At 39.5% G+C, this 22,224-nt stretch overlaps 1 protein-coding gene across 1 annotated transcript in view; it reads left to right on the top strand.

Moving 5' to 3' along the window:
- The window catches only part of LRGUK (leucine rich repeats and guanylate kinase domain containing), an 89,636-nt gene that overhangs the window by 24,357 nt on the left and 43,055 nt on the right, over window positions 1-22,224 (top strand). The window contains exons 6-8 of the mRNA XM_064290369.1: window positions 62-143; window positions 8,914-9,038; window positions 13,885-14,028. Of these exons, the coding sequence (XP_064146439.1) occupies window positions 62-143; window positions 8,914-9,038; window positions 13,885-14,028 (351 nt within the window). The remainder of the gene's footprint in view (window positions 1-61; window positions 144-8,913; window positions 9,039-13,884; window positions 14,029-22,224) is intronic.

The raw sequence follows: 22,224 nt of genomic DNA, 5'->3' as shown, positions 1-22,224 counted from the left end.
ACGTGATCGTGGTGAAGATAAATGGAGCCTAAAATGTGGCCTATTCTCTTTTCCTCGCCAGAAGGTGGATTTTTCCTACAACCAAATTTCTGAAATGTCTGACCTGTCTGCGTACCAGGCTCTCACTAAGCTAATTTTGGACAGTATCCTTTGAATGAGTAAGGGGGACAGTGTGGTTAATTGAGCCATTGAGGAATGTGTACCAGATGACATGGAATAATACCAGATAAGCAATTCACTGGAGATGGGTGACTCATTAAATGATTAAGAATTGATATCCCCAAATGAAGAAAGGTATTTTATTTACTAAGGAATAAAACTGTAAGTCGAAGCTTGCCAGGAACCCTTGTACCTGAACAGCTAAGACAGTCATTCTCCTGGTCACTGGGTGTTTACTGTTAATTCTAAAATGAGGTAAGAAATTGCATTTTAATTGATTTTAACTCCTTTCTTCAGATTTACTTAAAGCTATGCCCTATTTTATATAAATTTACCATATAAAAATCCAGATTTTGTCGTAGGAAAACTAGCCATTAGTTATTTTACAAAACAATTCACACTGATCTCTGTTTCAATAGCAAGCTTCTCTGTTATTGGTTGACACTGAGGTTCTCCAGTTCACAGTGACCCCGTGCACAACATGGCCTGGTCCTGCGCCATCTTCACGATCGCTGGTATGCTTTGGTCCATTGTTGTAGCCACTGTGTCAGTCCAGCTCGTTAAGAGTTTCCCTCTGTTACTCTGGCCCTCCACTTTACCAAACATGATGTTCTTCTCTATTGATTGGTCTTTCTTGATGACATCCAGCACTTTCTGGGATAATATTCTGCTGTGATCCACAGGATTTCATTGGCTAATGTTCCGAGTTAGATCACTAGGCCTTTCTTCCTAGTCTGTCCTAGTCTGGAAGCTCTGCTGAAACCTGTCCCCCATGGGTGACTCTGCTGGTATTTGAAGTATCAGTGGCATAGCTTCCAGCATCACAGCAAGAGGCAAGCCACCATAGTACTATGACAAAGTGACAGATGGGTGGCAGAAGCTTCTGTAGTATATTTACAATATGCCTACAGCACCAAAAAAAAAAAAAAAAAAAAGTTTGGTTTGTAACAACTTCATGACCCCATCTATTGACCGAACCCAGACCCCATGCAAACAGGATCTCCTCTCTAGTCAGTGTGCTCCAGCTTCTAGAGCCTAAGGAGTTAACTGGGGATTTGCAAGTTTAATGAGCCGGAGTCTTCTTTACACCAGAGACCCATGTTCTCTGGGTAACAAGGTAGCAGCCCTTCTATTTCTCCATAAGTATCTTCCTACCCACCAGAGAATTTGTGGGGCAGAGTGGAAAATGAATTAATTGCCCCCGGATGCCTCATTCCAGGGATGAGGCAGCAGTCACGACATGGCCTTCATGACAGGCTGAGATGTGGGGGAACGGAGAGACACTTTCTTGACATATTTTGTAGAACAAAATTTTATTCACATACGGTGAAAAGCTTAGAGCATAGCACCAGTCCCTTCAGAACTCATGTGTAAACATGAACAATTGGTGGGCATTGAGATGATGCTCTTGAAATGAGCCAGTTCTTCGGAATGTGGCCTAATAGGCTGGTATCTTGATGACAAGCTGGAAGTGGCACACATTAGCAGCATCTGCCCACAAAGCCTTCCTTTTGTGCTTGAGTGCCATAGAGATTGAAGTTGCAGACACAGTCTCACTGCCCAGAAATCCGCTCAACCAGCAGCGCTCTCAGGCCATCTAGAAGGAGGACTAGCATCTCCTGGAACTTCAAGAAATAAATGCAGATTCTTGGGCTCCCACCCACACCTACTAAATCAGAACCTGCATTTTTAATAAGATCCCCCAGCCCGTCTACACGTTAAAGCTTGAGAAACCTGGTCTAGAAGTCGGCTGACCCCTACACTCCTTCCTGTGAAAGGAATGGAGCATCCAGTTGGTGGTGGTGGTGGTGGACTGTCAGGTTGCCTGCAACTCACGGCCACCTTACGTATGACAGAATGAACTGTTCCCGGTTCTGAGCCATCTTCATGATTGCTGGTATGTTTGAGTCCATTGTTAGGGCTATTGTGGAGTGCCTTCCAATCTAGAGTCTGAGAATCTAGAGCCCCTTGAGGGCACCCAGAAAAAAGACGGGGACACTCATTGTCTGGAGCTCAGCGTGGGGAGCTCTGTCTCCCAGACAAATATTCCTCTATGCACAGCATGGAATTGCCAAAGGAAACAAAGAAACACACCCACATAGTATTTTGAACTCAAAACAGAAGATACAGTTTAAAACCTTTCTGTCAGAAAAGTCATAGTTTCTACATAATTTTGTCTTCCCATGTGGAAAACTAAACTATTATGACTTTGTCCATGTCAAATATCATGAGGAAAGAAAGTAGGGTTTGTTTTTTTTTCCCCCTTGACATTAGGTGTAGCAACTGAGTCTTATCTCTGAAGTATAAAAAGCTGTTATTACATCTGAGCCATTGAAACTCAGACATGGCAGGTAATTAGAATATAACACGATACCATTCCTTACCTGCATTTGAAAAACAAAGGCGTGTTGACAAGTAGCCCAAATCAGCTACTTTTCATACACTGTTCATGAAATAAACTTCTCAGATATCTTATAGTTTGGAAAAAGTAGTAGGCTAGTTCCTAAACAGTACTAAACATGCTTCTCTTTTGCGTCATTCAAGTGTATCATGTTGTACATGATACAGATGGTGGGGTTTAAAAGTTTTTCTGGAAAAGCAAAACTATGACAAGATTATAAGTTAATTTGGGGGACAAAAAAAAAGACTCGACTGGGTTTTTTTTTTTTTTTGAGAAGACTAATATACTTTAATTGAGATTAAAAAGATAATAAGTAAATTAATAGTAGGGAATTTTCTCCACTTGGTAAAAACATCTATAAAAGATTTTTCCCAACAAACTTTATCTAACTGGGAAGATGTTCTAAGCATTCTCCTTTAAAATTAAGAACAAGACAAGGCTATCCACCCCTACCACTTCCATCCATTATTGTTTTGGAAGTTCTGGACAGCACCATAAAACAAGAGAAAGAAATTAAAGGTATAAAGATTGATAAGGGGACATTAAAAGTCATTATTTGTAGATGACGTGATTATCTACAGAGAATATAAGCAAGAACTTGAAATAGAGTATTCTGAAAATAACAGGGAAAGTTTAGAGAGTTTATACAAGGTGGCTGGCTTGTGACTTCAAAAAACCAGAAAAACCCATTGCCATCAAGTCGCTTCCGACTCATCAATAAACAGAAATCAACAGCATTTCTCTACACCAGAAGCAACTAGAAAACACAGCTTTAAAAAGAGTCACCATTTGTAACAAAAACAAAAATTAATCTTATTAAAGATGAGTAAGACCTGTGGGAGAACATAATAAAACTTTATCGAAGGGCATTAAAGACCTACCTAAAGAAAACACATTCCATGACCTGGATAAGAGGGTGGGCAAACTATGTGAAAAAGTGTTAGAGAAAACGAAACAGATAAGGCTAATAAACATGAAAAAATGCTCAAACTCATTTGTATTCAGAGAAATGCAGCTGAAGACCACCATGAGATACTGTATTGTATCAACGAAATTTAAGAAATTTAAAAATACCAAGTGTTGGAGGGCATGTAGCTCAGGAGGATAACTTCATACCTTGCGTGTGGGTGTAAAGTTAGTTCAACCACTTTGGCAAACAATCTTATATTGTCAAGTTGAGCATCCTCTTTCCCATGACCAGCCCCTCCATTCCTACATATGGGGAAGGTTTTTGCATATGTGTACCTGGAGGCTTGCATAAGAATGTTCATAACTGCACTGCTTGTAATTACAAAAAACTGAAACAACCCAAATTCCCACTGATGAGAGAAAAGATAAATTATGGTAGTCACAATAGAATATCGTACAGCAGGGAAAATGAATAAATTACATCTACATACAGCAAAAAGAATGAATCTTAATAAAAGTGGATAATATAGTTTAAGTATAAAACTCAAAGGGAAAGAGAAGATCCAGGACAGTGGTAACCTCTGAGCAGGGTCACAAGGATGGGACAAGAAAGCTGAGCACAGAAAAAAAAAAAATTTTTTTTTTTTTTTTTTAATGCTGCAGTTCTGGGGGAGGGGGCGGTGGGGTGGGGGAGGTTCAAGAGTTTTCATTATACAGGCATCCCCCGCTTTTTGAAAGTTCGCCCTATGCCACTTGGCTTTTATGAAAGACCTACATTAGCCCCTGTTTTCGCTAACCTAACCGAAAGAAATCCCGGGAGGATTTTTGCTTTTACAAAAAGAAAGCCAATGTAGCCTTCAGCCTTTGTTTTGTTTTTTTTTTACAGCCAGCTTTTAAAGAGGCAGCGCACACCCAGGTCAGCAAGAGTGGCAGGTAGTGTGAGAGTCAAACCCACAAAGACCCCTCCAAACGGGGGCAGACGCTACTTGGGGAATACCAGGATTGCACCCATGTGGGGCACAGATTGCGGGTGAAACGTGGCCTGTTAACCCCAGGCGATGGGATAGTTGTAGGGGGCGTTAATCAGATGCACAGTTAATATAAACCCCGCTCTTCAACCCAGCCCCACATGTCGCCCGCTAGGCTACCGGGGCTCCCATCAGCACGGCCTCTCAGCCTTCGTGTGTGCTCGCTGTCTCCCCGATTCTGGTAGGTGAGACTGCACGGTACATACAGCACCTCTGCTTCGTGTAGGCTGTGCGTTTATCATATCACTCCTGCTGTTACTGTATGCTAGTACCATTTTAGGTTTTATGGGCTATTTGGTATGATTTGGTAGGTTACTTTTTGGATCTGGGAACTCTCAGATTTTTTTCACATATAAATTAATGGTAATTGCTTCTTCGCTTTATGCCATTTCAGCTTAGGAAAGATTTCATAGGAACACTCTACTTTCGGATAGCAGAGGAAACCTGTATTTTAAAAAGTAAATAAGTAGGCCATGTATGGACCAGTGATGTGTGAGGGATTAAGCTGAACCCAGGTCTATGTACTTGGGAATTAACGTCTTTGAAATTATACCTTAGAATTAGAAATTAATTTATTTGAAAAACATTTAAAATAAAAACTAATTGGCTTATTAAGCTACTGATACCAACAATGTGATTGTGGTAGGTTAAATTAAGGCCTCAATGAATCGTTAACGACTATAAGATATCAATTTTTTAGTTTATTTTACTGTGCTGTCTTGTCCCTCCCTATGCAGATAACTGATGATTAATTGATAATCAAACTGCAAGACGATACACCTGGCCAAGGATAAGTAAATTGATTTATCCTTGAGAAAGAATACACGTTATTCTTTATAAGTATTGACTGGCTGTTTATTAGAATTTGTTTTATGATTATAGAATCATGGAATTAAAAAAAAAAAAGATGCATAGAATTTTAAATCCAGAGACTATCCACTGCTAACTATATGGCCGAAGAGCCTGAGACCAGGGAGGTTCAGCGACACATCCCAGATTATTTGGTAAACGTTTATCGTGAGACTCACTTGTCTTCTGAATTTCACTGTTTTTCCCATGCTGCGATTGGTCGGCAGTTCAGATCCGCCAGGCGCTCCTTGGAAACTGTTGAGCAGTTCGACTCTGTCCTCTAGGGTCGCTATGAGTTGGAATCGACTCAACGGCAGCGGAGTGTTTTTGGCAATTGATTGGTAGTTACCACTTTTATTACGCAGCCATTTAAGCTGTACGCTCGCGCCAGTCTTTAGAGAGATTCACTCCTATCGTGAAGAACACCTTTCACTGGTGAGGTGATATAGATCTTTCGGGACTGGTTTGATTAAAGCTATCATTGTGGCTTTCTCCACTAAGAGAATTGTGATGGATTTCTCCTTATTTCTCAGTAACCGTTTCCTGTACACCCAAGCCATATTTTGTGACTGTAGACAAATGAGTAAGAGTACACACCGAACTAGTGAATAATTCATGTCAAGCACTGTAAACTACTGACAGCATCACCAAAATATAAAAATATATCGTTGGGCTTTCCCCTAGTTATAAAGTTATACTTACGGGCCACAGGGTTCCTGCACTCAGCTTCCACCTAAGATCAAAAATTCTGCTGTGAAAGATTTTGTCACACAATCATAAAAAACGTTAGTGCTGGAATGCAGTATGACGATTTCGAGTTCTTTTGAGACTCTCCTGGTAGTGGTCTTTTAAAATTAGAATATACCTAAGACGATTAGCCTCACAGGCTAATTCATTGTAATAGTTTAGTGATCTATCAGATTGTATTTCTTCTTACTGAAAAGTCCCAAGACACATGAAAGAACAGTGTTAGGAGGAAGGGCAAGCAACAGTTTGGGAAGGTCTTAAATTAAGACAATTGAAGATCAGGGGGTGAGGGTATTTCTGAAAGTGAACGTGAACTCAGAGTTCTATATGGTCCAGTCCTCCTCCTTATTGACTTTTGCCATTGCTGGTAGGCACATATGTATCTCCTGTTTGTAGGAGTAATTAAGAGGAAAAAGCATTGTGCTGTTGTAAAAACTACTCTAGCCACATTTGGTAGTGGGGGTGGCAGTGGTGGTTTAGTGGTAGAATTCTCGCCTTCCATGCAGGATACCTGGGTTCCATTCCCGGTCAATGCACCTTGTGTGCGGCCACCACCCATCTGTCATTGGAGACTTGCATGTTGCTATCACACTGACCAGGTTTCAGCTGAGCTTTCCAGACTAAGACAGACTAGGAAGAAAGGCCTGGCAATCTACTTCCAAAAAGTCAGCCAATGAATACTCTTTGGGTCATAATGGTCCAGTCTTGTTGTGCACGGGGTCACCATGAGTTGGGGGCCTATTCCATGACAGCTAACAACAGCGACAGTGATAATGGAAAGGAGATAACGGTGGGTTAAAAGTTAAGTGAAGACTTTGAGAAAAAATAGTTTGTCTAGAGTGGATACCAAGAAATAGAATTGCTGTGACATATTTATAATCAGTCTTGGTAAGTTGCCTCCCAAGTGGCTATATAATAATGAACCCTGTCACTCAGTAGTATCAAAGTATCTGTTCTTCAAAACCTTGTACTTTAAAATGTTTACCAAGCTGGTGGGCGAAGAATGGCTTCATGTCTTAATTTGCATTCTCCTGACTTCCTGTGAAGCAGAGCATCTTTTCATATGTTTATTAGCCACCTGGATTTGCTCCTCTGGGAATTGCCTGGATATATTGTTTGTCTGGAAACCCTGGTGGTGTAGTGGTTAAGTGATACGGCTGCTAACCAAAGGGTCGGCAGTTCAAATCCGCCAGGTGCTCCTTGGAAACTCTTTGGGGCAGTTCTACTCTGTCCTGTGGGTCACTATGAGTCGGAATCGACTCGACAGCACTGGGTTTGGTTTTTCGTTTGGTATTCTTTGTCCATTTTCTATTGGGTTGTTCGGTCTTTTTTTCTATTGATTTATTGCTGTTCTTTATGTATTCAAGATAATAATCCTTTGTGTACTATGTATGTTATATGTTCTCCCAGTCTATCATTTGCCCTTAGTTGTGTAATTAAAAAGTAATAAAAGAGAAACAATACGAAAATGAGGACTAGCTGTCATGATGAAATACTTAAAGATGCTGATTTAATATGAACATTGAAAAATAGGAAAGAATAAAAGTGGAACCCCAGAGTGGGTAGAGTGTAGAAAGTAGGGAAGTAGTATTAAAAAAAGTACTGCCAAATAAGAAAGTTCTTGATACATTTCAAAACTATTGAGAAGATTCACATGGCAGAAATAGAGAATTCCCATTGGGTTATAATGGGAGATAAATTTAGATGAACAGGTTTTGCTTAGAGCAAAGGGCCATAATTGCCAGAGTGAGGAATTTGGAATTCATCCCGTGAGAATCTTAGTTGAAGCAGGATATCCAGCCAGTATTTGAAACAGTTGGCCTGACCACGATGTGTAGAGTGAGTTGAGGACAGGAAGAATAGGATATTAGAGGTACCCATTGGTGTTAAAGCTGAACTGTGTCGTCAGAGGAGTGAATGAAAAAGAAGGAAGTAATTAAAGAGATATTTTAAAGCAAAAAGAAAGAAAAGCCAGGTCTTGATGATTGATTGGTTGCTCTGCCAATTACAAGTAGCTGAGAGAATGGTGATGCCATAGGTTATCTGGTTGGGAAAACTGGACTTTGATGGAGAAATGACATCAAATCCTAGAAACTGGCTACAGAGATTGAAGACAGAGAGAGGTGAGTGGGATTGGTGTCTTTGAGATTACAGTTTTTGATGACTATCAGGATGGAAGACAGAGCCAACAAGTTAAAATTTTAGCAATGAACAGAAGCTTAATCAACAGGTAAGGAAGCTAAGGCAGAATTTAAGCCAATTTAATTGAAAGGGAGAAGAGAAGCCAACATAGATAGAAAGAAAAGAAAGGGCTGTTCTCCCTAACAGGAAGAAGACCACCTATTTGCTACAGAATGACATTGTCTGGTCACAAGAAAGATAGAGCTTGGTGCAAGCCTCACTTACTTAGGGCATGTCATAAGGAAAGACCAGTCAATCCCTAGAAGAGAACCTTATGTTTGGTAAAGTGGAGAGACAGCAAAAACAAGGGAAAATCTCCATGAGATGAAGTGACCCAAGAGCAGCAACAATGGGCTGAAACATGCCGGTGATCATGAAGACGGCCCAGGACTGGACACTGTTCCCTTCCGTTATACAGAAGGTCACCATGGGTCAGTGCCAACTCAACACCAACTAGCAGTAACAACAGTGGAGCTCCTGTTTCAGGGTTTGATGTTTGTCCTCTCCTGGGCATTTGATATTGCTTTGTTTAAGCTGTTTTCTGATTCTTCTTAGGATTATTTAGCACTGATTTTTTTTTTGTCTTTTCTTCCAAATGCTTTTAGTCCCATTTTCCTTAAACACAGTCATGGTATATAGGCAATGAAATCGAAGAAATCAAAGGACTGGAGCTGTGCAGTAACCTAACTCACCTCAGCTTGGCCAATAACAAGATCATAACAATTAATGGCTTAAGCATGTTACCAATCAAAATCCTTTGTCTGGTGAGTCCAACAAAAATGTTATTCTTCATAGAAGTAGCAGTTGACGTTTTGGCAAATGTATGAATTGTGATTACTTGGGATTTTTCAAGTTTATGAAGAGTTAATTCCTTTAGGAAATGGTATTGTCTTCCGTTTTGCTTGCTCCTTTCTGTATCTATATTTTTTGCGTGTGTGCTATCAATATTTCACACTAAATTACAATGATTTTCAAATTTGATACCTAAAGTGAATTTTTTTTTATGGATTGACTTTTTACACTGAGAAAGAAAGGTCTAATTTTAACAATAATTGAAAAACATACTTTGCAATTCCTTATTGGTGAAAATAACGTTTAAACATACTAATTATTGCTGGTCACACTTTATTGCCTTCAAATGAACCAAGAGATGTTCTCTGTGCACTGAATTTTGGCAATTCTTTTATATTAATGCATGATAGTCTCCCATTCTAGAGAATCAGAAGTTGGGCTGAGAGTAAGTGAACAATTCCAATCAGAAGGTTTACACTTGTGTATCTTTTCCCCGTGCACAGCACTCTTTCCAACAAGCCACGTGACATGCTGCGTGATTATGACAATGCAAGCACAGATCATTTACAAGCAAATTCAACAGGATTACAATAGTTCCAAAGACATACACAATATTTTTGAAGTAACAGTGTAGCTCACTGATTTGGGGGCAGATGTGATAGTTTGTGGATTTGTCCAGGATTCTTTCTTCTTCCTTTCTTCCTCCTTCCTATTACCTTTGATGCCTTTGTTCTTCATTACACCTATCACTGGGTAGACAGGGAGAATCTCAAGCCAGTGAGACTTGTTGTTGTCATGTGTGCTGTTGAGTTGATTCCGACTCACAACAACTCTAGAGGGCAGAGTTGAACTGCCCCATGGGGTTTCTTAGGCTGTAATCTTTATGTGGCAAAGTGGTTAAGAGCTACAGCTGCTAACCAGAAGGTCAGCAGTTCAAATCCACCAGCTGCTCCTTGGAAACTGCATGAGGCAGTTCTACTCTGTCCTATAGGGTCGCTATGAGTGGGAATCGACTCAACGGCAACAAGTTTGATTTTGGTTTGAATCTTTATGAAAGCAGATTACCAGGCCTTTTCTCCAACGGAGCCACTGGATGGGTTCAAACCACCAACCTTTCAGTTAGCAGCCTAGTGCTTAACCTTTGCGTCAGCAGGGCTCCTCAGTGAGGCTTATAGCTTTATTAATTTCTTAAATTGAGCATCCCATGGGAAGATACAGAAGCTGTTGTTTGAAATGACATAGGGCATCTGCAGATTTTTGACAGATACAATATGCCATTCCTGTCTTATTTCCATGAACTTTTAGCTCAAATGGTTTTTCTAGATCCTTTCTTCCTTACAGCGAGTTTGATGAGGGCAGAGTCCTGGCTTCCCAGTATGGACGATGGAACCAAGGCATGGAAGAGTCTAATAATTTACCTGAGGTTGTATGTTTTCTGCCCACTAAAGCATGTTAGCAAAGCATAAATGAAAATAAAATGGATAAGTGGAGGATAGAAAAATTTTAAATTATAAAAGAAAGTAGCCTTTAAAATGCTGATGATATGAAATATTGTTGGCAGCAGGTATCACTCACTTTGCATTTTGTTGGAACTGTGTCCTTATCGTCAGGTATCTTCTCGGTAGTGACACACCCATCAACCTTAGGAGGAGCATGGTACCTAGAAAGAGATATGTGGGTGTGCCTAAGAGAATGAGAATTGACCTCATGGTTAAGAATAACAACACATAGCACTTTTAAGAGTTGGTTTTGATAACTCGATAAGTAATCCATGTTGGCGGTTCTATCTTATGTAGATTTTAGAATAAGCATAACATTCTTAGTTTTTCTACTAATGGGTTAGGTGGATTCTTCCCACTTCTCACACCATTACGAAACATGAACTAGAACGTACAGCAGATGCTCTCATTTATTTTCCTTTAAAATTCCTGAGATTAGGAAGGTCTTCTTTTGCAAATTCTAATAAAAATCTATAAAATACTGTTTCAATAGTTTTAAGTACTTTGATTTTTTAGTTCATGGATTCAGAAAACCAATTCCTTTAGTTAACTATTCATTTTGCAATTTAGAGAAAAATTCTTTATATAAACCAATTGTTAATTCTCCAACATCAACTTTTGCCATAAATGTACGGGAAAATGAAGTTCACTCTACTGGCTATTCCGGTGACCAGCTTCTTAGCAATCAATGACAATGAAGTTCAAGTTTTAAAATTTGTTTTATCTTGGTAAGAGGCACTTGTGTGTGTGTGTTTCTCCCAAATTTGCAGATTAAGAATTGTTCTAACTTCGTTTATTTAAGAAAGTAGCTCCTCTCTAAAAGCCCTTCTCCCCCCATCATCATAAAACAAGCAGGAAGAACTGTTTAAGGAGAAACTGGCTAACTGCATATTGGAGAAATGCATCCGTTTTTCAGCATCGGACAAAGGGTTTGACTAGATGACTCTGGCGATTCAAAAATTCCATGGTTCTGAATATTTCTGAGTTCTGATTTCTTTTATGACCCTAGGCTATCTAATTAAACTTTTCTGTGCCTCACTCTACTCATATTCATCTACCAGTCTGACAGCCATCAGAGACACTGTAAAGAAGGACTACAGCCTATGTGGCACATCTAAAGCACTTCAACGTTCTTTGGGAAGAAATGTATTGTATATAATATTGATATGTGGGCATATTTTGGATAGGGTATCGCAGTCTTATTTCAATAAGTTATAACCGCTGTGCCACCAGGGCTCCTTAAATTAATATGGGTATTATGTCAAGTTCAATGTTGTTTTTTCTTTCCCTTTTCTACTACACCTTGTGTAACTTTTTTTGAACTCTGAACAGTAGGAAATTTGACTTACCTTTGGCGAACAGTTATGAATATATTTTCTTTTTCATAATGAAATTTTTCATATATATATAATATATTTATTTATTTTTTTATTTTATTTTTTTATTTTTTATATAATATATATCTCAAAATAAAGAGAATAGCATAATGAACCGCCCCATGTACTATCACCCAGCTTTATAGATTATCAACATTCTATTAATGTATTTTAAAAAGCCATAGAATTATGCTAATGAACACAAATCTTGCTCATTGTAAAAGTAAAATCTTATGAAAAATAGGATGAAAATGAGCTCTTCTATTAAATGTACCTGGAAACATGTATGATAAAATACTATACATGGCAGAGCAATATTCTAATTTAATTTTCTAGTTCTTAAATGGAGCCCTAGTGGCACTGTGGTTAGGCTTTTAGCTGCTAACCAAAGGTCGGCGGTTTGAATCCATCAGCTGCTCCTTGGAAATCCTATAGGATTCTGTCCTATAGGGTCGCTGTGAGTCAAAATAGGCTCAATGGCAGCGAGTTTGGTTTTTTGGTTTAGTTCCTAAACGCATGTTAAAAGTTTTAAAAATTCAAGGACGGACATGACATAGCATTAACTGAAACCTCAAAATCGCCCTTTATTATGATTTGAAACTGCAACTTAAAGTTTAGCTTTACCGTGACATATTCTTGTACCTCAAGACTAAAAAACCCAAAGAATGATATGAGGTTGGAAAATGTATAAGAAAATGTAAATTATTTTACTGTTATTTGTTGTTATGGGTTTATACGGGTTGGGAAAGAAGACAACATTTGAATCTTAAATCCTTCTTTGTTTTATTCTCATTGTCTGAGAAGATATTCATGTGTGAGTGTTGAAGAAATTATTTGGTTATGTATCGTTGCGTAATAAAAACCAAAAAAACCAAACCCGTTGCCGTGGAATCGATTCCGACTCATAGCAACCCTATAGGATAGAGTAGAACTGCCCCATAGGGTTTCCAAGGAGCGCCTGGTGGATTTAAACTGCCGACCTTTTGGTTAGCAGCCATAGCTTTTAAGCACTACACCACCAGAGTTTCCATTGCATAATAAGCCACCCCAAAATGTAGTGGTTTAGAGAAAAAATGATTTTATTTGCTAGTGATTCTAGAATCTGAGCTGGTTCCAGCTGTGTGGTTCTTCTGCTGATCTTGCTGCATTCAGCTGGCAGATTGGCTGGGCTCAGCTAAGATGCTGGAATGGCTGCGTTTTTCTCTCTATTTAGTCTCAGGCCTCCCTTCGTGTGGCCTTTCCACAAAGCCTCTCCAACAGGTAGCTGGAGTTCTTACATGGCAGCTTAGGGTATCTAAGACTAGAAAGCAGAAGCTGCCAGGCCTTCTTAAGTCTTGGGCTAAGAATTGGTGCACTTACACCATATTCTTTTGGCTAAGATAAGTCATAGGTTCAGCCTAGATTCAAGAGGAGGGCACTGCACAAGAACATGACTACCTGGAGGCATAATCCATTGGAAACCACCACTGTAACACACTACCACAGCCCTCATGATGTGAGGGGGCTACATTTAGGAGGTTTATGCAAACAAGTTTATGTGGGAGCTGCAATATTCAAGTGGCTTATTGTGATAGTGATGAAAGAACTACATTACATTTCTATTTCTAAAGATACACACGGAATTATGCTGTCATTAAGGCTTTAGGTGTGTAATGTGAAAAGCTTCTATTACGTAGCTTTTGTCTTTCCCACTGATTTGAACACTTATCTTGCTTTAATGATATTATATCCTGAGTCTTCCAGCCGAAGTATTGGAGTTTCTTTCTGGGGTGTGCGTATGTGTTGAAGAAAGTGAGTGATGAAAATGGGGGAAAAAAAAAACAACAAAAAGAATGGCTTACTGATTTTAAGAGATTTGGGGCAGTATCCAAAGTGAAAACTTGTCATTACAATGTGTCCTATGAATGGCCTTTAAGACGTTAAGTTTATTTTATCAATTTTAGAGCAATAACCAGATTGAGAAGATCACAGGTCTGGAGGACCTGAAAGCACTACAGAATCTGGATCTGTCCAACAATCAGATCAGTAGCCTCCAAGGCTTAGAGAACCACGACCTCTTGGAAGTGCTCAACCTAGAGGATAATAAGGTAAAGTCATACTTTACATCTTGGCTTCGGTGTCTTCATAAGAGTGAGGACATAGTAGAGACTTAGCGCAAACGTCCCATAATTGATTTCTCAAGGGCCGTCACGTTCCATGCTGGCTCAGAAATGTTATTATAGCAAACGTTCGAGAGCAGTAGTTGCGAGGACGGTGTGTGCGTGTTTTAATAAGTGTGTATGGTTCTTAGTTTTAAGTTTTTGTTAATTTCTAATGACATTTATAGGTTTGAACTATATCCAAGGGTGCATGGTTTTCCAAAGTAGATGTGTTTGTGAAATTTTAGAAATTTGGCATAAGAATGTCTGCAATGTCAGAACAAGGCCATTGGAGACAGGAGAATAGGCTCAGGCTGGTGTTGCCCCATGCTTACCGTTTAAGGGAAGAGGTACAGGAAGCGAAGTCTTATATCTTGCCTGATGTGTTGTGGATTGAATCAAATTCTCATATCCAGCTTAATGAATGTTTCACTTTATAAATTATATAGTTTTTCACTCTTAATTAAATTTTAATTTTTAAAAATAAAAAAATACATGTTTTATTCTATTTTTGGTGAAACTGTACACAACAAAATAGGTTCCCATCCAACAGTTTCTACGCATAAAGTTCAATGACATTGGTTACATTCTTCACATTGTGACAACATTCTCATTATTTCTGTTCTAGTTGTTCCAGTTCCATTAACTTAATCTCATTGTCCCCCAACTTTTTCATCTGTGCTTTAGAGTAACTTTTGTCCATGTGGTTTCACATAGATAATTTTTTAAAAGTGCGTAGTATTCAAGGATGACATTCTTTACTTTTGAGCTAATCTTTAGTTAAAAGGTGACTTCAGGGGATAGTTTTGGTTCAAAGTTTAAAGAATATCTCAGGGCAATTGTCTCGGGGATTCTTCCAGTCTCAGTGCGTTCAGCAAGTCTGAATTCTTTGAAGATTCGAAGTTCCATTCCACATGTTTCACCCTTTCTATCACAATCCATCTATTGTGACCCTGATCAGAACATTCGGCAGTGGTAGCTGGTTACCGTCTAGTTCTGGTCTCAGGGTAGAGAAGGCTGTGCTTCAAGGAGACAATTAGTCTTACAGTCTGGTTCCTTCTCTGACTCTTGGGTTTCCTTCTTTCTCTTTTGCTGCAGATGAATAGAGACCAATAGTTGTATCTTAGATGGCAGCTCACAAGATTTTAAGACCCCCAGACACTACTCATCAAACTAGAATGTACAACATAAACTTTATGAACTATATTACGCCGATTGACTGAGTTGTCCCACGGGACTATTACTCAAACCAAGAAAACTAATCCTGTGAGGTGATTGGTTATGTCTAAGAAGTAGTGGCATCTGTAGCCCCTATTTGTTTTATTTTATATGTATATATATATATGTATATGTATGTATATATAAACCTGTTGCTGTCAAGTCAATTCCAGCTCACAGTGACCCCATAGGACAGAGTAGAACTGCCCCATAGAGTGTCCAAGGAGCGCCTGGTAGATTCAAACTGCTGACCTTTTGGTTCGCAGCCATAGTACTTAACTACTATACAACCAGGGTTTCCATATATGTATATATATAATATATATACACACACATACACACATATATATACATGTATACACATATATATATAGTTTGTTGTTGCAAAATTATACATAACATAGCATCCTTTTTCTTGTGTACAACTTAGTGGCATCAGTTACATTATTCAAGCTCTGTGAACTTCACCCACATTTAGTGCTACCTTTCCCACCACCATAAATAAAGCATTTGTGTTTCTAATCATGGTATATTAAGTTGGTACCTATAATTTACTTCTTATGCAATAAGGAGTGATTTTATTCATAGGAGTACTTTATCACATTTTTTGAAATATTTATAAGGAAGTCGAATGTGTACTTCTTCTTGAAAATTCGGAGTTGGGCTGATGCTGAAGGGGGCAGGGCCTGCAGCCCGATGTAGTACTGTGGAGGCTGTTTTTTGTTCAGCTGTGATGGGGCTTCTCAGTTCTATTGTTTGTTAGGTTTCTAAAAATTACAAAAAGTCAGCTGTTAGATATGGGAATAAGTCATTTTCAATCACAGACGAAATGTTCATCCTCATTCTCACTTGATTTGAGTATTAAATTGTTTTGGCAACTTCTAAAGTTCATTAATTCTAATGGACCACATTGTTCATTGTGCTACGTCTTGAGAAGTCAGTACCGTGTCTGTTTCATATGGTTTTAGTGTCCTTTTCATGCGATTGTTATTGTAGACCGATTTGTAGAAATCTCCTACGTAAAATGGTTCTGACGTATATACAGGTTGTTGTTGTTGTTAGGTGCTGTTGAGTCAGTTCCGACTCACAGCTACCCTGTGCACAGCAGAACGAGACACTACCTAGTCCTCCGCCATCCTTACAATTGTTGCTATGCTTGAGCTAGCTCATTGTTGTAGCCACTGTGTCAATCCACCTTCTTGTGGGTCCTCCTCTTTTCTGCTGACCATGTACTTTGCCAAGCATGATGTCCTTCTCCAGGGACTGATCCTCCTGACAACACGTCCAAAGTATGTAAGATGCAGTCTTGCTATCCTTGCTTCTAAGGAGCATTCTGGTTGCACTTCTTCCAAGACACATTTGTTCGTTCTTTTGGCAGTCCATGGTATTTTCAATATTCTTCGCCAACACCACAATTCAAAGGTGTCAATTCTTCTTCGATCTTCCTTATTCGTTGTCCAGCTTTCACATGCATATGATGCGATTGAAAATACCATGGCTTGGGTCAGGTGCACCTTAGTCTTCGAAGTGACATCTTTGCTTTTCAACACTTTAAAGAGGTCCTATGCAGCAGATTTACCCAATGCAATGCATTGTTTGATTACTTGACTGCTGCTTCCATGGCTGTTGATTGTGGATCCAAGTAAAATGAAATCCTTGATACCTTCAATCTTTTTTCTGTTTATCATGATGTTGCTTATTGGTCCAGTTGTGAGGATTTTTGTTTTCTTTATGTTGAGGTGCAATCCATACTGAGGGCTGTGGTCTCTGATCTTCATCAGTAAGTGCTTCAAGTCCTGTTCACTTTCAGCAAGCAAGGTTGTGTCATCTGCATAATGTAGATTGTTAATGAGTCTTCCTCCAATCCTATTGCCCCATTCTTCTTCATATAGTCCAGCTTCTCAGATTATTTGCTCAGCATACAGATTGAACAGGTATGGTGAAAGGATACAACCCTGATGCACACCTTTCCTGACTTTAAACCAATCAGTATGCCCTTGTTCTGTATGAACAACTGCCTCTTGATCTATGTAAAGGTTCCTCATGAGCACAATCAAATGTTCTAGAATTCCCATTCTTTGCAATGTTATCCATAATTTGTTACGACCCAGACAGTCAAATGCCTTTGCATAGTCAATAAAACACAGGTAAACATCCTTCTGGTATTCTCTGCTTCCAGCCAGGATCCATCTGACATCAGCAATGATATCCCTGGTTTCACGTCCTCTTCTGAAACTGGCCTGAATTTCTGGCAGTTCCCTGTTGATATACTGCTGCAGCCGTTCTTGAATGATCTTCAGCAAAATTTTGCTTGCGTGTGATATTAATGATATTGTTCGATAATTTCTGCATTCGATTGGATTGTCTTTCTTGAGAATAGGCATAAATATGGATCTCTTCCAGTCAGTTGGACAGAAAGCTGTCTTCCATATATCTTGGCATAGACGAGTGAGCACTTCCAGTGCTGCCTGTTTGTTGAAACATCTCAATTGATATTCCATCAATCCCTGGAGGCTTGTTTTTCGCCAATGCCTTCAGAGCAGCTTGGACTTCTTCCTTCAGTACCATCGATTCCTGATCATGTGCTACCTCTTGAAATGGCTGAACATCAACTAATTCTTTTTGGTATAATGATTCTGTGTATTCCTTCCATCTTCTTTTGATGCTTCCTGCATCATTTAATATTTTCTCCATAGACCCCTTCACTATTTCAACTCGAGGCTTGAATTTTTTCCTCAGTTCTTTCAGTTTGAGAAACGCTGCACGTGTTCTTCCCTTTTGGTTTTCTATCTCCACCTCTTTGCACATGTTGTTATGATACTTTGTCTTCTCGAGCTGCCCTTTGAAATCTTCCATTCAGTTCTTTTACTTCATCATTTTTTCCTTTTGCTTTAGCTGGTCGACATTTGTGAGCAAGTTTCAGAGTCTCCTCTGACATCTGTCTTGGTCTTTTCTTTCTTTCCTGTCTTTTCAGTGACCTCTTGCTTTCTTCATGTATGGTGTCCTTGATGTCATTCCACAACTCGTCTGGTCTTTGGTCACTGGTGTTTAATGCATCAAATCTATTGTTGAGATGGTCTCTAAATTCAGAGGGGATATACTCAAGGTCATATTTTGGCTCTCGTGGACTTGCTCTGATTTTCTGCAGTTTCAGCTTGAACTTGCATGTGAGCAACTGATGGTGTGTTCCATAGTCAGCCCCTGGCCTTGTTCTGACTGATGATATTGAGCTTTTCCACTGTCTCTTTCCACAGATGTAGTCAATTTGATTCCCGTGTGTTCCATCTGGTGAGGTCCATGTGTATAGTCACCATTTATGTTGGTGAAAGAAGGTATTTACAACAAAGAAGTCGTTGGTCTTGCAAAATTCTATCATTCTATTGTTTCTATCACCAAGGCCATATTTTCCAACTACTGATCCTTCTTTGTTTTTTTCACATTCCAATCTCCAGTAATTATCAGTGCATCCTGATTGCATGATCAATCAATTTCAGACTGCAGCAGCTGATAAAAATCTTCTATTTCTTAATCTTTGGCCTTAGTGGTTGGTGCGTAAATTTTAATAATAACCGTATTAACTGGTATATACAGGTAGTGTTAGAAAAGTGGAGTGCATTCATTAAATCCAAATTCAACATATCTCAGGATTTGGGAAAACAAGCAATGGTAATAATAACAATTACGGTAATAAAATAATCCAGAGGTAGGCTTTTCTAGGCACTTTCCATATTATTGTCTCGTTTAATCCCCATTAAAACCAAAACCAAACCCACTGCTGTCAAGTTGATTCTGATTCATAGAACTGCCCCATAGGGTTTCCAAGGATTCAAACTGGTGGATTCGAACTGCTGACTTTTCGGTTAGCCACCAAGCTGTTAACCACTATGCCCCCAGGGATCCTTAATCTCCTTTGTAACTGTATCATTATCACTGTTTTACAGATGAAGAAACCAGGGCACAGAGTTTAAGTAATTTACTCAAGGTTTATATAATCTAGCAAATAGTAGAGCAAAGATTCAAATATAGCATGGTTTACCTTCAGACTCAGTGTTCCTAACCTCTGCAGGGTAATACAGTATATAAAATTCCAATCCTCTCTTCAGAAGAGTGTGTGGTGTAATGCTCTAGAGCAGTGTTGACCCATAGAAATATAATGAGAGCTGTAAAAAGAGCCGCACATCTGCGTATGTAATTTTAAATTTTCTAGTAGCTGAAATAAAAAAATAAAAAGAAAGTTGATACTAATTTTAATAATATATTTTATTTAACTCACCATATCCAGAATATTATCATTTCAACATGTAATCTACGTAAAAAATTGCTGATGAGATATTTTACATTCTTTTGTTTCGTACTAAGTTTTTGAAATCTGGTGTTTGTTTCAAGGAGCCCTGGTGGCGCAGTGACCTAAAGGTCAGTGGTTCTAACCCACCAGTTAATCTGTGGGAGAAAGATGTGACAGACTGCTTCTGTAAAGCTTAGTCTTGGAAACTCTATGGGGGCAGTCTATACTGTCCTATAGTATTGCTATGAGCCATGATTGATTCAGCGGTGTTTTTTTTTTTTTTTTTTTTTTGGTGCCTATTTTCCACTTATAACACACCTCAATTCCTTCTAGCCACATTTCAATTGTGTTCAGTTACCCCCAAAATCCCTTTTGCTCACATACAGAAACAAGTGCTAAGTAGCCACATGTGTCTAATAGCTACTCTACTAAACAGCACAGTTCTGGAAACACCTCACCAGTAGTGTATTGTTATCTTCCATTTCAAGAGACTTTTCAAATTACATTTGAAAAGCTTGAAGAAAAAAGGGGTATCATTAAGTGAAAAAAGGAGTTTATCATTTTCAAATGTTAAAAAGATTCCTTTAAAAAAAAAAAAAGTGGCCATGTCTCCCAAAGGGGGAATCCTTTATCAACAATTGGGCCCATAACAATAACATAATTCCCTGGCTCCCCACTGGGCAGGTTGGGGAGCAGCCAACAGTACTCTGAAATATTCTTTGAGCCATCCAAAGAGCTCCTCAGAGATTTCTCCAGGACAACTGAGAATACCAAGTGTCAGGGATGGAAAAATTTACCATTTAAAAGAAACAACCTTCGGTGAAGGGAATACAGGGGAAGTCAGCACAACTAGACCAAAGCAAAAGCTAAGAAGTTTCCTGAACATATCCAAACACTGAGGGACAGAGTAGCAGGGGCTGGGGCCTGGAGATCATAGTTTTGGGGGACATCTAGGTCAACTGGCATAATAAAGTTTATTAAGAAAATGTTCTGCATCCCACTTTGGTGAGTGGTGTCTGGGGTCTTAAAAGCTTCCAAGTGGCCATCAAAGATGCGTCAATTGGTCCCAACCCACTTGGAGCAAAGGAAATGAAGAACACCAAAGACACAAGGAAAATATCAGCTGAAGAGACAGAAGGTCCACTTAAAACAGCGACTCCATCAGCCTGAGACCAGAAGAACTAGATGGTGCCCAGCTACCACCAATGACCACCCTGGCAAGGGAACACAACAGAGAGCCCCGAACCAAGCAGGAGAAAAGTACGGTGCAGAACTCAAATTCACGTAAAAAGACCAGACTTAATGGTCTGACAGAGACTGGAGGAATCCCTGAAACTATGGCCCCCAGATGCTCTGTTAACCCAGAACTAAAACCATTTCCAAAGCCCAGTCTTCAGACAGAGGTTAGACTGGACTATAAAATAAAAGGTAATACTGGTAAGGAGTATACTTCTTAGTGCAGTCAGATACAGGAGACCAAATGGGCAGCTCCTGTCCAGAGGCAGGATGAGAAGGCAGGACAGGACAAGAACTGGTTGAATGAACACAAGAACTCTGGGATGGAAAGGGGGAGTGTGGTGTCACATTGTAGGGTTTGCAACTAATGTCACAAAACAATGTGTGTATAAATTTTTTGGATGAGACGTTAACTTGAGCTGTAAACTTTCACCTAAAGCACAATTAAAAAAAAAAAATTCTGGTGAATAAATGTTTCTCCATTGTCAGATAAAAACAAACCTGGACTTAGAGAGAGGCTTTTTCAGAAAGAAAGATGACTGCAACAGAGAAAATGTTTGTAACTCAGAAAGCAGCAGGCTCTCAGAATCAAACAGAAAAAGGCTTTTCTTTTATAGGGTAAAGAGGGATAAGCAAAGATTAGAAGAGGCTTTAAGGGGAGGTTGGACAAGCAAGCAGAAATGGCCAGTGGGATAAAAAATAAATAAATAAAAATAAAAGAAACATAAGATAGCTATTGGTTCTCATGATTAATTCGCCATGAGGCATGCCGTTTTATGGGTCACACTTTTATCAGTATTATGTACTTGTTTTTAGCTGTCTACAAGCAATGTGAGGGCATTACCCCCATCTTCATTGGATCATGGTTCCAACTTCTCTTTGTATATGTGAGCAAAAGGGATTTGGGGGGAATTGAACACAATCTGGCTTCTGTGTGAGCTTGCTTTCTCTTTGGGTTTAAGTTTGTTGACCTGTAAGGAGAAGGCTTAGGCTAGATGATCCCTTGGGCTGCCTGGGGCCTCCAAGGGCTCACAGCAGGGTGCGGAGGTGGCCAGACTGAGGACGGGAGATGCTGGGCTGATCAGCCCTCCTTCTGAAATCAGTCCCTATTCACTGACAAACGGACCCTGCCATGGAATGCAGGCAGGAGGGAGGCCCCTTTGGAGGCTTGTGGGTCCTGTGCATGTAGAAGGTCTGATCGTCCCCAAGAGAGCAAAGGGGCCACAATAGCTGCTCTCTCTGGATCGCCCTGGCTGTGCAGAGAAAGCTGACGGGTGGACACTTTGAGGCCAGCTCCTGATGCTGCCTCATCACTTTACCCTACTTCATGGTGACCTGGCTCCATAGTGATGGAGTGGCCAGTTGTCTCCTTGACTTAGCACTTGATCACTGATGACAGTGCAGGC

The sequence above is a fragment of the Loxodonta africana genome, chromosome 8 (genome assembly GCF_030014295.1).
Source record: "Loxodonta africana isolate mLoxAfr1 chromosome 8, mLoxAfr1.hap2, whole genome shotgun sequence".
Lineage (NCBI taxonomy): Eukaryota > Metazoa > Chordata > Mammalia > Proboscidea > Elephantidae > Loxodonta > Loxodonta africana.
Note: the sequence above shows the minus strand (reverse complement) of the source record. Positions and strands in the feature narration are given on the sequence as shown.